Source organism: Pocillopora damicornis, chromosome 4 (assembly GCF_964200805.1).
Source record: "Pocillopora damicornis chromosome 4, jaPocDami1.2, whole genome shotgun sequence".
Taxonomy (NCBI): Eukaryota; Metazoa; Cnidaria; class Anthozoa; order Scleractinia; family Pocilloporidae; genus Pocillopora; species Pocillopora damicornis.
The window spans coordinates 22,968,613-22,982,852 of record NC_142673.1 but is presented as its reverse complement, the minus strand read 5'-3'; the positions used below and the strand labels follow the sequence as shown (position 1 = coordinate 22,982,852).

General features: G+C 37.8%; 1 protein-coding gene and 1 pseudogene across 1 annotated transcript; both read left to right on the top strand.

Annotated features, from left to right (window-relative positions):
* Positions 1-8,662: 8,662 nt before the first annotated feature.
* Positions 8,663-10,671, top strand: LOC149047293 (dopamine receptor 1-like). Its single transcript, XM_089204559.1, has one exon. It carries the CDS (start codon positions 8,663-8,665, stop codon positions 9,575-9,577), a length of 915 nt encoding a protein of 304 aa, XP_089060685.1. The 3' UTR covers positions 9,578-10,671.
* A 372-nt stretch (positions 10,672-11,043) lies between these two features.
* LOC149047292 (beta-1 adrenergic receptor-like) lies at positions 11,044-12,374 on the top strand (annotated as a pseudogene).
* The last annotated feature ends 1,866 nt before the right edge of the window (positions 12,375-14,240 follow it).

The following is a 14,240-nucleotide window of genomic DNA, read 5'->3' as shown; positions in this document are numbered from 1 at the left end:
ATCATATTTATATTTACGACTACCTGTTACGCACCGTCTATAGCTTACCAGCATAAATAAAACCACTGTAAGAAAAGAAGGGGAGATTTGACGAACCTTGAAAACACCTTGAATATCTGGGAGGTCTTTTAAAGAAAACATACAAAGACTAAAACTATTAAATAAAGCGCAATTCTACATCTTTTATCGTCATAGAGATCTTCTGTTTGGGAACCTGCTGCTTCTGTAGCACAGACAACTCTGCGTCAGCGGACAGCGACGGGAATTGGAAAGAGTGTACCTTATTGAATCGATCCGCCTACTAATTATTCCCCTTGGCGGAAACCATAGAAAATAGGGTGGATGTCCGCTAACGGAAGAAACAAGAAGGGAAGTAGACCATTACCATTGCGGCCATAAAGTGACATTACAAATATAATGTCGGACCTTGTTAATGCCAAACAAACGGACACCCTGCTCTCCCGCGGAGAAATGGAGATTTGACAATACTGATCCGCACTGCTCTGCTGCTTTGGTCGTATCTCCGTTGATTTGAAAATTAAGACAAATTTCTTTGCCGAGAGTCCATTATTGTGCATGGCGCATTTGCTTGAGAGAGTGGGAAAACAAAAGAAAAATCTAAATTTCCCCCTTGACAAGGGTCAGCGTCCGCTTATGAGAGAGTGTCCGTCTCCGGGAGTGTGTTAAAACAGAGTTCAATTGGGAAGTAAAACGGGAACAAGATGCATAACTGCGTGAACTCGGGCTTCTTACGGAGTCTCGAACTATAATACGCGCTTGGTAAAATATCTAGTCAACTCCCTCAATGCTCGTTCCTTGAATCTTAATATGCAATACGCGAATCCGATAAGCGGTTTTCCTACCGGTTTTACGGCTCATTATTTAGATTGACAGAGGTCTCCTCGATCTTATGGTTCTACTTCACCCATTTGGTGACCTATTATTTATATATATATATATATATTAATAGTGTATCATATGAATGTAACATGCAGCTCGGAAGACTTTGGTATACTTGGAAGAATACGCTTGTAAACAAATTCCTTTAGTTTTGTGCTCTTGGTCCTCAGACATTTCAGGATTCGCACTGGTATTTTACTGGATTCTCGATCACGTCTAAATACACGATAATGTCTACGTAGCAGTAAATAGCTGTTATAACATAACGCGCGTGCTCGCCCTATATAAGTCCTATTGAGCTGCTATGAACAAAATGTTTATTTACGCACGCCCGTGCGTAAATAAGATGACGTGAGCATTTTTTTTTACCTGGGTTCAGAGTTTCCGTCCTGTTAAGCTGAAGTGCAGTTTTCCTTATCTTTGAAATATGGAAGAAACCAGCGAAGAACTGCCCAATTTTTCTATCGGCATTGACCTTTCAGATCCTTATCCAACAAGCAACAAAACTAAAGCCGAAAAAAACTCGCAAGTTGCCCGTTTCGCAAATTTGTCGGAAGACCAGCTGCAGCAAATTTTGGCCAAAAGACATTCACTGGGAACAAAAAAAGGTCACAAATAGGTCATTAATAACATTTAGAGGTAAAATTTTCGCTTTTATTGTTGTTTTTAAATTTGTTCAACCTGGGGAATAAAGTACACAGTTGTTAATTGGGAATTTACCAAAACCAAAATAATCACAATTGCACTCTATCACAATAAAAGGCTTCTTCGCGCAGATCCTTGCTGTCGCTCTGTTATAAAAGAATTTACTCATGCTTTTAGCCGTGCGTATATCGAGTTATGGATGCACTTGGGAAGTTTGGAGAGCACTCAAAAAGCTAGAGTTACCCTCGGCTGCGCCTCGAGCTACTCTTACGCATTTTTCGTGCTCTCCAAACTTCCCGCGTGCATCCACAACTCGATACACGCACGCTAAGCATGAACAAATTCTTAAATTTGATATTGCACAACCCTCGATAGAACGTTCACTCATAATAGTTCGCTCGTAAATTGATCTCTCATAAAGTTCGCGGACTGCGGGTTTACCCCGAACTGTGTTTACCTTTGTACGTGTTTTTAGCGCCTTAGACTCCATACTATTCACTCTTTCTTGGTTCAGCGACAACACCTTCGATAAATCCGCCATTGCCCAACCGTGTGAGCATTCTATGCTGACTACGCATGCACTTCAGCACGTACCCTCACGCGTGCGCTTCAGCGAGACGGCGATTTGTGATTGAACGACAACACTAACAAGAAAGCCCAATTTATAACTCATTCTGCGCAGCCCGAGTAGTGAATGAGTTGCCAGTAATCGGATCCTCGTGTTTGCGCAGAGATTTCTGGGTTCCCCACTAGAAACACATTACAGCTCGCTAGAAAGAAATGTATGGCGAAAGGTTGTTTCGACGTCCTAAAAAAACGATTTTGCAGAGAGATTATCACTTTTTCGCCGCTGTTTTATCAGAAATGGATTTGGGTAATGTTGATACGAGGGAAGCGTAAGTTTTTGTTTGAACAACCATGAAATATGTGCTAAAATATACCGATTAACTTTTGCCATGCGCAAGGTTTATCGTAAACTTGATATGGCGTAATGGTCTTGAAATTTAGAAATATTACCTATAAATCGCCAAGAAATAACTCACCAAAGCCTTTTTCATTATTTTTAACGCGTGTTAAGTCTACGTGGTAATTCTATTTTGATCAAGGCAAAGTAAGAGAGGATAAAGTATCCCCTCTAGGCCAAAAATAATTGACATTATAGTGAAATTATTTGGCACTCGTCGTTTAAAAAACTTCTTTAATTTCTTGTCCTATCGTTTGAAATGTTTGTAGACGTGAATTTTTGTAAGTGGATAAGATGTTAGGGCCAATCTAAATTTTTTGTGACGAGTACAACACTGTATTTTCGGTGACCGTCGAACAGTGGGGAGTCGCAGACCTCACACACGAATTATAATAACAAATAACTGAAAAATTTTAAATAAAATCAAAACGAAGTTAATTTTTTCTTTAAAGCTTTAACAACTGCATAGCCTCCTAACTTAGAGGCCCTAATTTATTCAGTTTGATGATGTGCAATAAGAAATATTTTTAGGAGGAATGATTGCCATTCTTACGAGTTTAGAGCGTTTGGTATCCACTAGTTTAGGCGCCGGCTAGTTTTTCAAATCTCCAAACTTCATACACAAAAAGGTCTTCTTTTTAGTCACCATGCCCATAGGGTAAACTGACATCGCATATGTGTGGGGTGTATAGGTACTGTATAAATGCACTGCCGATCGACTGAAAAAAAAATTTCAGTCATGCTTAGTATAAAATTATAACGTTAAATTATTTTGGGATCTCAAACATAAATTATCACTGGTCTCTTTAATACAAAGTTCTAGTGTCCGTAAAATAATTTTTTTATTTTCTTTAATCTTCGGCCTTCAAATCTAACGCGATCTGAAATACTTTTCACTGATCATGTAAAACACGATTTATCTAGACGATTTATTTTCGTTACACTTAATTATATGAATGCATATTAGGTTTAAGTTGAGAAACCAGTGAAAAATTATGTTATGGTTTCCTTCACTGCTCCTCGAATTCTCTTAGTTTTCCAGGGGTAAGACTTGATTCAGCGACGAGTTGGGGTTCACTAAACATACGGCAAGTGCTTCGGCCAGGAAAAGCGACGAGTTTAGCCCTTGAATAAGGATAACAGCTGTCACCACACAAAAAGGAAGATAATAGACTGCGAATGTAAGGTGAACTTATAGCCGAGCATCGATGACCGAAACGTTCGTCGTTTAGGGAAAATAAAAGTGGTCTGCCCGTCATAAAATTTGATATCCCTTTAACTTTTCTTCACTAACAAATGTTAAGTTTCTACGAGTGCTTTTCTGTCAGTTGAACGACGAAAGTAAGTTTACACTATAACTTGTCTTCTGCGAACTTGAAAAGTGCGATTAAATGCTTCATAGAATCTGCTGTCTCAGTGTCATGTTTTGCGAGGTTCCTGCTCTTTTCCCATTGCATTTATTGACGTCGAATGGTGCAAAATATTCTGGAGTAGGAATGCGTTGAAATCATCAGCTCTAATGTCATCAATACTTCGCTTGAAAGGAGGAATGATATCGTATTCTAAAGCTAAAAGTGGGCCGACCGCAATATTTTCATCTATATAAACAGGACGACCGTGAGAGTTCTCCTGACAATTTCAACTTGCCCATATCTTATCCCTAAGAACAGGGTGAGGAGTCTCTCCACTGCAATGGAGGTCAGCATCGCTAGAGATACACCACAGAAAATCGTGGTCACGATATATGCTGAATATTTAGCCTTACGACAAAGGGTCCTGTTTTCCGTAATAAGAGACAAAAATATTGTCATCGCTAACGGCTGTGAAATGAGGCCAGCGCAAAGATCGGTAATCGTTAAATTGCGAAGCAAATTTTTCGATGTTGGACAAAGGGATGCGTCCTTTTGAAGTGCGACCAGAATCACAAGGTTTTTCGTTTCAAGCTGAGAGGATCTTCACTGCATATGTTTTCCCACCAGCGTGGGACAACAACAAAAATCTGAACAATAAATCGAATCCCAAACCTCCGAGTTTCGGGGCGCGATGCAGTTCACCACTCAAGTACATGGGTGCTACGTCACTGCTAAGTTCATATATGACAAGCATTAGTTTGGATGACCCTTATGAGCATGAACCCACTTTTATTCATCAGCCCGTGAAAATAAAGCTCTTAAAACGTGGAGCAGCGGTACCTCTGAATACCGCAATTGACTGATTGAGTTTGACTTCATTGACTGATGAAGTCCGGTCGAAATACGGACGAAATATTTCATAAGTTTTAATTTTTAGCTCCGAGTTTGGAAAAAAAAAATTTTTATTATGCTTCCGGAGCAGGAAATTAACGTTTTTGCTTGTATCACAAACTGTTAACGAAAGAAGTTGTTACTCGTCTAAAGACCATTTTTAAGTGTTTTTACTGACAACAATCATTTCAAGCTAAGATGATCGTCACAGAAACACTCTAGTTAAAAGAACAACTGGCAACTCTTAAAACCCAGAGCAGCGCCACCTTTTTAAAAATGCGCATTTACAACTGTAGCACTCCAAGAACCACACATTGCCAGCAAAACGATCATTAACGAACTCTTTTATACGTTTTCTCACCAACGTGGGTCAACAACAAAAATCTTAAAAAGAAATCGAATCCCAAACTCTGGGTTTCGGGCCTCTCAGCCACAGAACAATGCGTGCTGCGTCTCATACTACGTTCATATATGACAATCATTCGTTTGGATCGCCATGACCCCGATAAAAAGAAATTACATTGCATACATCTACTTTTATTCATCAGCCTCTAGATAATAAAGCACTTAAAACGTAGAACAGCGGCACCTTTACACGGTGCAAAATTTAATATCACAAATTGCTAACGAAAGAAGTTGTCGCGCGTCTAATGACCATTTTAAAATTTTTTACGGAAAATTTACCTTTTTCCTTAGAAGTTGACTACTGCAAAGCCTATGATTCTTTAATACGGGAAAATTTTAAATCTAAGAGCAATAATGCACTTAATGATGTGCAATACTTAACTTTTAAAGGAGGAATGATTGCAGCTATTACAAACTTGGAACGATCGGCTACGCAAAGAGGTGTTCTTTGAAGTACCCTTATGTAGAGTTGATTGACATGGCATATACGTGAGGACTATTTCAGAGATTCTTTCAGATTTAAGTTCTACGTAAATGCACTGCGCATGCGGAGCAACAAAAATCATGTCATTCTTTGTATCAGACATGGTCCTCATTTAATGTTTCTATGAAGTTTTAAAATTCTAATGTTCGATCAATTTGCGAACTTCTATGAACGTTCGATTGAATGAGTTTCAAGCAAGATTTTTTCCCAACGCGCCCGGGTTACCTGGGCGATAAATTATGATTGTCTCTCAAATTCAAACTTTGTGGTGTTCATCAAGAGATTATAATCTCTTGTGTCCGTTGAATACTTTTCTTCAAGTGCAAAAGTATGAATTTATGGAATCTTTAGCCTTAAACAAATATTTGGATTCAACAAGGAACTATCGGCAACTTTAATAATCGCCAAACTCTGTCCCATAAAATTATCACAGCTTTTCCATTTTTTCCATTACACTTGTTCATTACGAAAGAAGTTATTGCATGACACCCCCAACACATTTGTGTACTGCTCTAAGACGTATTTTATTCTTTACATTTACTACACCATTTTGAAACCACTGCTAATCCTTGTAATCTGATTGGCTCTCATTAGTGCGATTTATTCACGAGTCGCACCATTTTTGCTTTAAATCGCATCTTTTTCAAGCCAGTGAAAAACATTTACTATTACTTGACTGTTTAAAGAAACCAAAAATATTAGGGGAAAATGAAAGACAAATTTTGCAACTTTTCACAAACCAGCTCACCACTGAATCAATAACCTACTTGTGCATAAATACTAAAATATCCTGTATTTGAGGGACTGAATTTTGCGATTTCAAAATGGATGTAATACATTGGTCATTTATCTTCTTGATGAACTGTCAGCTCACCTATCATCTGTTTCCTCACTAAGCCATGTTGAATAACCGCCAAAAATTTTCAAGCATATCGCCCAAAGTAAGATATTCCATTCGCTCTTTAGTGCAAAGAAGTGGGACTCATACCACTATATAAATTCTTCGAATGAAATGGGTACACTCCCTTTGGGCGAAGTCTTGCAAGGTCCACTACAGTCACTAAGGAGATCATTCATTCCAATTACAGAGTGACATAAGATTTCGTTACGCAAACTGTTATGTATATCAAGTTTACGTGGATATAGAAGAATAAATTTCTGTTATAATTTCTTCACTGATCTTCGATTTCGCTTGATTTTCCAGCAATAAAGGACAGGATTCAGAAAGAATTTGACGTAAACTAAACATAATGCAAGCTCTTCGGCCAGGAAAGGAGTGGAGGTAAGCCCTAGGATAAGGATTACAACCGTCACTACAGTAAAGGGACGATAACCGACTGCTGATATAAGTTGAACCCACAAAGCATTGATGACCGTCTTTTCATACCGCATCATGTTGATGAGGTTCCTTTTTTTTTCCCAGTCAATTCACCCTGCACCCGTATTTGCTGACTTCGAGTGACGTGAAAGATTCTGGAGAAGGAATACGTTGAGTCATCAGCTCTAATATTATCAATACTCCACTTGAAAGTAGATATGATATCTTTTTCCAAAGGTAGGTGAACCAACCACACTGAATTCTTTCACCCATATTGGTAGATCGGCACTGCAAACTCTTGCCTGTATCTCGTCCCTGATAATAAGGCGAGGAGTCTGTACACCGAAACACTTTTAAGGATAAAGGAACATGTAAGACGGCGTGAAATTTGTAAACTGAGTGAGGTAATCTTCTCCAACCCAGTGTCGATTTTAAAACAAATTAGACCTAGAGATTAAGTTACTTAAGTTCAACATAACTTTCAAGATATCTCTCATACAGGTCTTAATTAAAATTGGGTTTAAAGGTTTCGTTGCCAGCATAAAATATGGTCAATTCTGCTGTTTAGCAACAGTTCAAAATTCTTGAGTGAAAGGGTCAAACGAGAGGTTTGTCCGAAACATCGCTAATTAAGTACTAGGGATTATAACTATCATTTCAACCTGAGAGGAACTCCCTTGCCACTTGGTTTTCACTGCAACACTCACATTTATCAGTTCATGCATTGTATTAAGCTCCCGCGCACCTTTTAACAATGCATGTTTACATGTATATGCAGCATTGAAATAAACACACATTGCTAGCGAAACGATCATTAACGAAAGTTTGAATACGTTTTTCACCAGTAGGGGACAACAAGAACAACGACAACAAAACGCTTAAGAAGAAATCGAATCCCAAATTTTTGGGATTTTAAAGTGTCAGCAAACGGAAAATTCATTTTCACTCCTCTAAACCTTAATCATTTAAACACATAACAAGTTAACGACGCGCACTGAATACATGCATATGCTATAAATATGTTCATACATCGGCTGATTGAATTCTCACGAAAGGGCATCAGACTGTTACTTTACCAAAATTATTTTACAAGTTCGAATTCAACCTTTTTGAGACCAAATATTTTTAGCGTTATTTTTTTATTTCGGAGGTTGAAGTAGCATTTCACCTACGCAATGGAGATCGATTCTTTGTATTTCTTTTTTTCGTGCATTATTTTTATACTCGTTTTGAATTTATGTATTTCAATATTTATAAGATAAACCAAATATTACAAGTCCGATCGATCGTGGGTACAATTTATTAAAACTTGTGCATAAAATTTGAATCCATGCACTGCCATTCGAAATCTTTAGTATCATCTTAAGAACCAATTCACTCTGCTTTCTCTTTTGAAGGACAATGTCATCGACATAAATTTAAACTTAAGCAAGTGTGAGAGTCACTTGACAAGCGCAACAATGCTTACTAGCGGGCAATTACTAACAAAGATCACTTTGCATAAATATGATAATAACAAAACGTTAAAACCATTTCTAAGGATGTTAAAAATAGCTGCGGAGAACTGACTTCAAACAATCAATATCTTGATAAATTGATAAAATGTCCCTCTATGTAAGGTATGATTTTTAATTAGAAAACGTATTCGATCAGAAGAGAAACAGAAGGTTGAAATCGACGCAGAAGAAATCGACGCAGTAGGAATGAACGACACACACACTTCGGGAAACCAAGGTAAACCGCTACCTTTGGAGGCAAAGATCGCTTTAGCGACGTGGTTGGGTGTCGCAGGGTTACTAACAATAGTTGGAAACGGAATTGTCCTGTGGTTGATTTTCAGAAAAAGATCTCTAAGAACAATGTCCAACCTGTTCCTAACCTCGTTGGCCGCCGCGGACTTCTTAGTAGGACTTGTTATAGACCCAGTCTGGTTAGTCGTAAGATGTTTGGGTTATAATTCTAAAACCTACTTCGAAACCTTCGGTAAGAGTATAGATTACCTATGGATCCACACCACTGTGGCAACAACATTTAACTTATGCAGTGTTAGCCTGGACAGGTACGTAGCCATCATTCATCCTCTGCGCTACCACGATTTTCTCAACAACAGAAGATGTTATTTACTGATAGCTAATGTATGGTTTATGTCCCTTGTCTTACCCTGCTCAAGGTTCATGGTTCAGGATAAAAAAGCTTTACCGACATTGTATCTATCTTTTACAGTTATGACAATATTATTTCCTATGTCTATAATCGTGTTCTGTTCTCTTCGAATTTTAAAAGCTGCTTTAGTACATTACAATAGCATAAAACCGACGAGCAGCTGTGCGCAGAATCAAGACGTTATTAGAAGAAGTAAAAATAACTACAAAGCTGCTAAAACAGTTAGTATCATAGTGGGGCTATTTGTGGTTTCCTGGTTGCCAAGTCTCATCACTGGTTTGGCGCACTATTTCAGCAACCTAGTGTCTTACGACTCAGCCTACTACACTGTGTGGACGTCTGTTGAAACAGTGGCATTTACTTCATCGGCAATCAACCCATGGGTGTATTGTTTGCGAAACGACGAGTTCTATGAAGCATTATCACGCACATTTCGATTTCTTAAAAGACGATAATTTGGAAAAATGTTTCATGTACAATTCAGAGACTGTACAAACGTGTGGACATTTCTTGAAATAATGGCGTTTAATTGATCTGCAACCAACTCATGGGTTTATTGTTTGCATAACGAAGAGTTCTATGAAGCATTATCACACTCAATTCGATTTCTTGAAAGACGGTAGACTGACCTTATGAAGTCATATCGCACGATGCAATAACATTTTTGTTCAAAAAAGTAAAAGGTTGTTAAAAGGTCGGTTAAGTGGTAAGCTGTTTTGCCAACCATGAATATTGGTTATTATCATGGTTGGCAAAACAGCTTTTAGCTGTAAATTAAGTTTTTTGTCAAAACTCGAAGTGCTTGTCACCTGTCACTTAAAGAAATTTCCATAAACCATTAAGCCTACAATAATAATTACCTAGTCAATTATTCTAAGTAAAACCTTAATTCAAACAGCTAACTTTATGTTTGGGTAGAATTAATTTGCGCTTTTCAGAAAAGTTTCCGGCGATTTTATCTTGTATAGGGTAGTTTTTGGGGACTTACGATAATGTCTATAATTCGTCTGGGTGCTGAAGCATTAGATGTATCACTACGAAACCTATCTTTGTTATTTCAATCAGTTATCTAGAAAAACTGCTACTTGTGAAATACCATGTGCAAGAAATACACGGGAAGCATTTATTACCTTTTAATTTGCTCGACAAAAAGACGCTTTCGTCACAAACAGATAATTATTCAGGTATAAAATAAATAAAGGGGAGCTGAGTAAATAACGAGTCAAAATCATGCGAAGAACGTTTGCTGAGTTTTAATCATTCAAATTTACCTCAGAGTGATATTGACAAGCACAAGCCGTGGCCGGTCGCTCCTCTTTCCTTTCGATAGTTTGTAGGATTCGTCAGAGTTTTAGCCAGAATTTAGAGCGTTTTTTGGGATCTAAACTTGTTCGGCGATACTTCACTCAACTAAATTCACAAAAGGGGTAGTTAATGAAGTCAGCAAATATCTGTTTTGTGAACGGAGGAGTTTATCTGCGCTCGTACATGATCAGTGAGAATGATTTAAATAAATGAGAAAGATAAAAGGATCTTTATTAAAACATGAGTTATAGCAGGTGAATTTTAGATTCCCACTAATGATATGTACTTTTATAAATTGATCATCAGATATCATGTTGATCTAAAAAACGCCATTCATATGGCACCAGCATTACCAAAGAAATTGCAAGAAAGGAAGGGAAGATATGGAAAAACCTTGAAAACCTTAGATGTCTAACAGTACACTTCTAAAGAAGAAATAAAGAGCTCAAAGTGAATAAAACGGCGTTCCAATATATTTTAATTGTCGTAGCGATCTTGTTACTTTTACGATTGGTGTCTCATGATAATTCACTCATGTAGTCTTTAGACTATCACATAATTTTTCATTACTTGTACGAACTGTAGCAAAAACTTCAAAATGAAATATTTCTTCTCGACTGGGAATTCACCTTTTCACTCGAGAGGGGATGGATTTTTCACTTGGCATGACTGTACTTCTTTTGTGCTACAATTGACTATTATTTAATGCTCGACGTTTTGACGGGCGAAAACAAAAGCATTCGACTCACTGAGTTAGTTAATAAGAAAGTCGACGCGTTGACAGCTTACATGGACAAAAGCATAGCAACTAGAGGTTGAAGGTGATTCACCACCCAGACATTGGCTTGAAAACCGGCCACCAGTGTTTCTTTAATAATTTATTAAGTTCTTCGGTGTTGATCTTTTCCTATTGGGCCAAACAATATGCGAAATATATTAAAAGTGTTTTAAATCCATAAATTGTTCGTCATCTAATATCAGAGAAGAACTCACGCCAAGTTAGCGGAATTGAAAAGACACCTTTGCAATATGAACAGCACCAGGGAGGAGTTTAGCCAAGAGGAAAGGATCGTTTTAGCAGCCTGGTTCAGTGTCACAGGTCTGGTGGCCGTAATTGGCAACACTGTTGTCTTATGGTTGATCGCCAGAAATCATTCCCTCAGAATAATTTCGAATTTTTTCATTGCTTCATTGGCTGTGGCGGACTTGTTTGTAGGACTTGTTATAAAGCCTGTATGGGCAACGGCCAGGTGCATCAATTATGACGAAGACAGTTATCTGAAAACTTACGGTAAAGCTATTGATTATCTGTGGATACACACCACTGTAGCTACAACGTTCAACCTATGCTGCATTAGTCTGGACAGGTATATTGCCATCATTCATCCGCTCCGCTACCAAGAGTTTCTTACTAACACGAGAAGTTCATCATAGCTTCTGTATGTGTCTTGTCGTTTCTTCTCCCCTGTTCAAGGTTTTTTGTGAGAGATGATTCCATTGAGTTGTGGTTGTCTTTTACAATCATAACAGTGTTATTTCCCATGATCATCATTGTGTTCTGCTCCATGCGAATATTGAAAGCCTCTGCGACGCAGTCCAGGAGAATAAACGTTGTTACTTTACAGAATCAAGAATCCGTGAACAGACGAAAACAGAACTTAAAAGCTGCTAAAAAAGTTAGTATTGTGGTGGGGCTATTGGTGGTTTGCTGGCTGCCGAGTCTAATGACTTCTTTCTCTTAATCTCCTACATCATTCGACGAATATCTTTAAATTATATTTTTTGACTCGTTCTCATCCATGGCTGTAGGATATCGACAAAACTTGCGCATTGAAGGTCATAATGTGCAGTTTGGATGATTTTTCTTCTTTTATGTTTTAATCGTACACACATGTGAAGAAGTCTAAAAAATAACCTGGAAATTATTGTTTCGCGGTGACCAAAGCATAAATGAAACATAATAAATGGTTAAGTAAGGAAAAGACTTGGTGCAAGCTGTGCATAGTGCAATAAAAGGCTCAGGTGAAAAATATCTTATATCTTGGAATGAAACCACTGTACTCTAAATACATGGCAGAATTGCTTTTGTGATTACAGTAGCAGATAGCATCATGATCAGTCTTAGTATTGTACTACAACTGAGTAACATGAAACATTGCGTTTGTTACAAATTAATCGTCAGTGTCCGCTAGTTCAGTTAAAATTTTCCTCGGAGTTGTCGCAAATTTACCAACACCACTTCCCAGCCAGGAGCTCGCCAATACGCCAAAACTGGAAGCCCTTAGTTACAAACTCTGTCAGTTATGCATGATAAATCTGAGGACTGGAGAAGTAAACCACCTATAGCATTACAATCTTAAACGTTTTGCGATCAGTCTTATTTCCGTTAAAAGAAGAAAGAAATAATTCTGGAACAAAAGGAATACCTGGGTTTGGAATTTGACAGACAGTAATGATCCGAATTTTTCATGATCAAGGACGATCTCTATCTAATTAACGTCAAAGCTTTAAAAGTCAAATAACAGTATCGACACAAACCTGATAACTGAAGAGACATTCTCCTCAATAAGCCATTCAAATTTTATTTCCTTTAGGGGAATTTTTTTAAAATACTCTTTCTATTACAGTATTTAGTAGTTTAGCGTAACTCTTCTCTTAGTCTTACTCTGCTACCCGGAAGTATTATCACCAAGTACTGTTAAGCAAATTTACAGAATGGATTGTTCCCTTATTTACAAATTAAGCATTCGGCAAATTTTTAAATGTATTTACATATATGTGTTATAATCTCAAGCAACAGCCAAACTCTAGAATTTACAGCATTAGCACATAATTATATTCAGTTTTCGGCAGTTCCTTTAACCGTAAAAACAAGCGCAAAACTGTGTTATCGTTTCTTTTACTGCTTTTCGAACTTCTTTAATCTTCCAACAGTAAACAATAGGATTTAGCACGGAATTGAGACTAATCAAACCAACAGCTACGATTTGTGCCACGAAAATTGTGAAATTTAATCCACGAATAAGCATTAAAGTAGTTACTACTGCAAAAGGAAAATAGCATGTTACTAATGTTATGTGGACCCATAAAGAGTTGATCACTGTCTTTTTGTATCGTGCCATCACTAACAAAGCAGCTGCTCCTTCTCCTCTGAGATCTTGCACGGCTGTTCGCCGACGCCAAATATTGTGAAAGATTCTTGTGTAACAGTAAGTCGAGATTGTCATTTTTAAAGTAACTAAAAGACCGCATACAAAAAAGAACACTTTCATGTTCCAGAAAGAAACGGCGCCCACTAAAATGCTTTGGATCCACATTAGAAAGAGAACAACACGGATTCGTCTTCCAGTTATCTTTTGTTTGTATCGTATTCTTAGCAAAAGGGCCATGAGTCGATCCACAGAAATAACAGTCACAGTCGACAGAGATAAACCGGAGAAAATCGCTGTTAAAAGAAAAGCTGTGTATTCTACCAAAAGACATAGTTCGCCACCAATTTGGTCTCTTCCTGCCAAACTGACAGCAGCTGATACTGGCTGTGAAATTAAGGCAGTACAAAGATCGGTGATCGTGAGATTGCAAAGCAGAAGTTTTGAAGGAGGATGAAGACATCTATCTCTGCGAAGGGCGACCAGAATCAAGATGTTTTCTAAAGCAGTTGCAACAGATAGTAAACTATAAATGACTGCCATAATTAATGCCACGGTAGGTACATAATATTCATCGTCATAATGTCCATTGCAAAACAACGATCGGTTGGCTGCCTTGCGGAAATTCATGGATTTTTCCCTAAAAAGATGAATCAACGTTTGG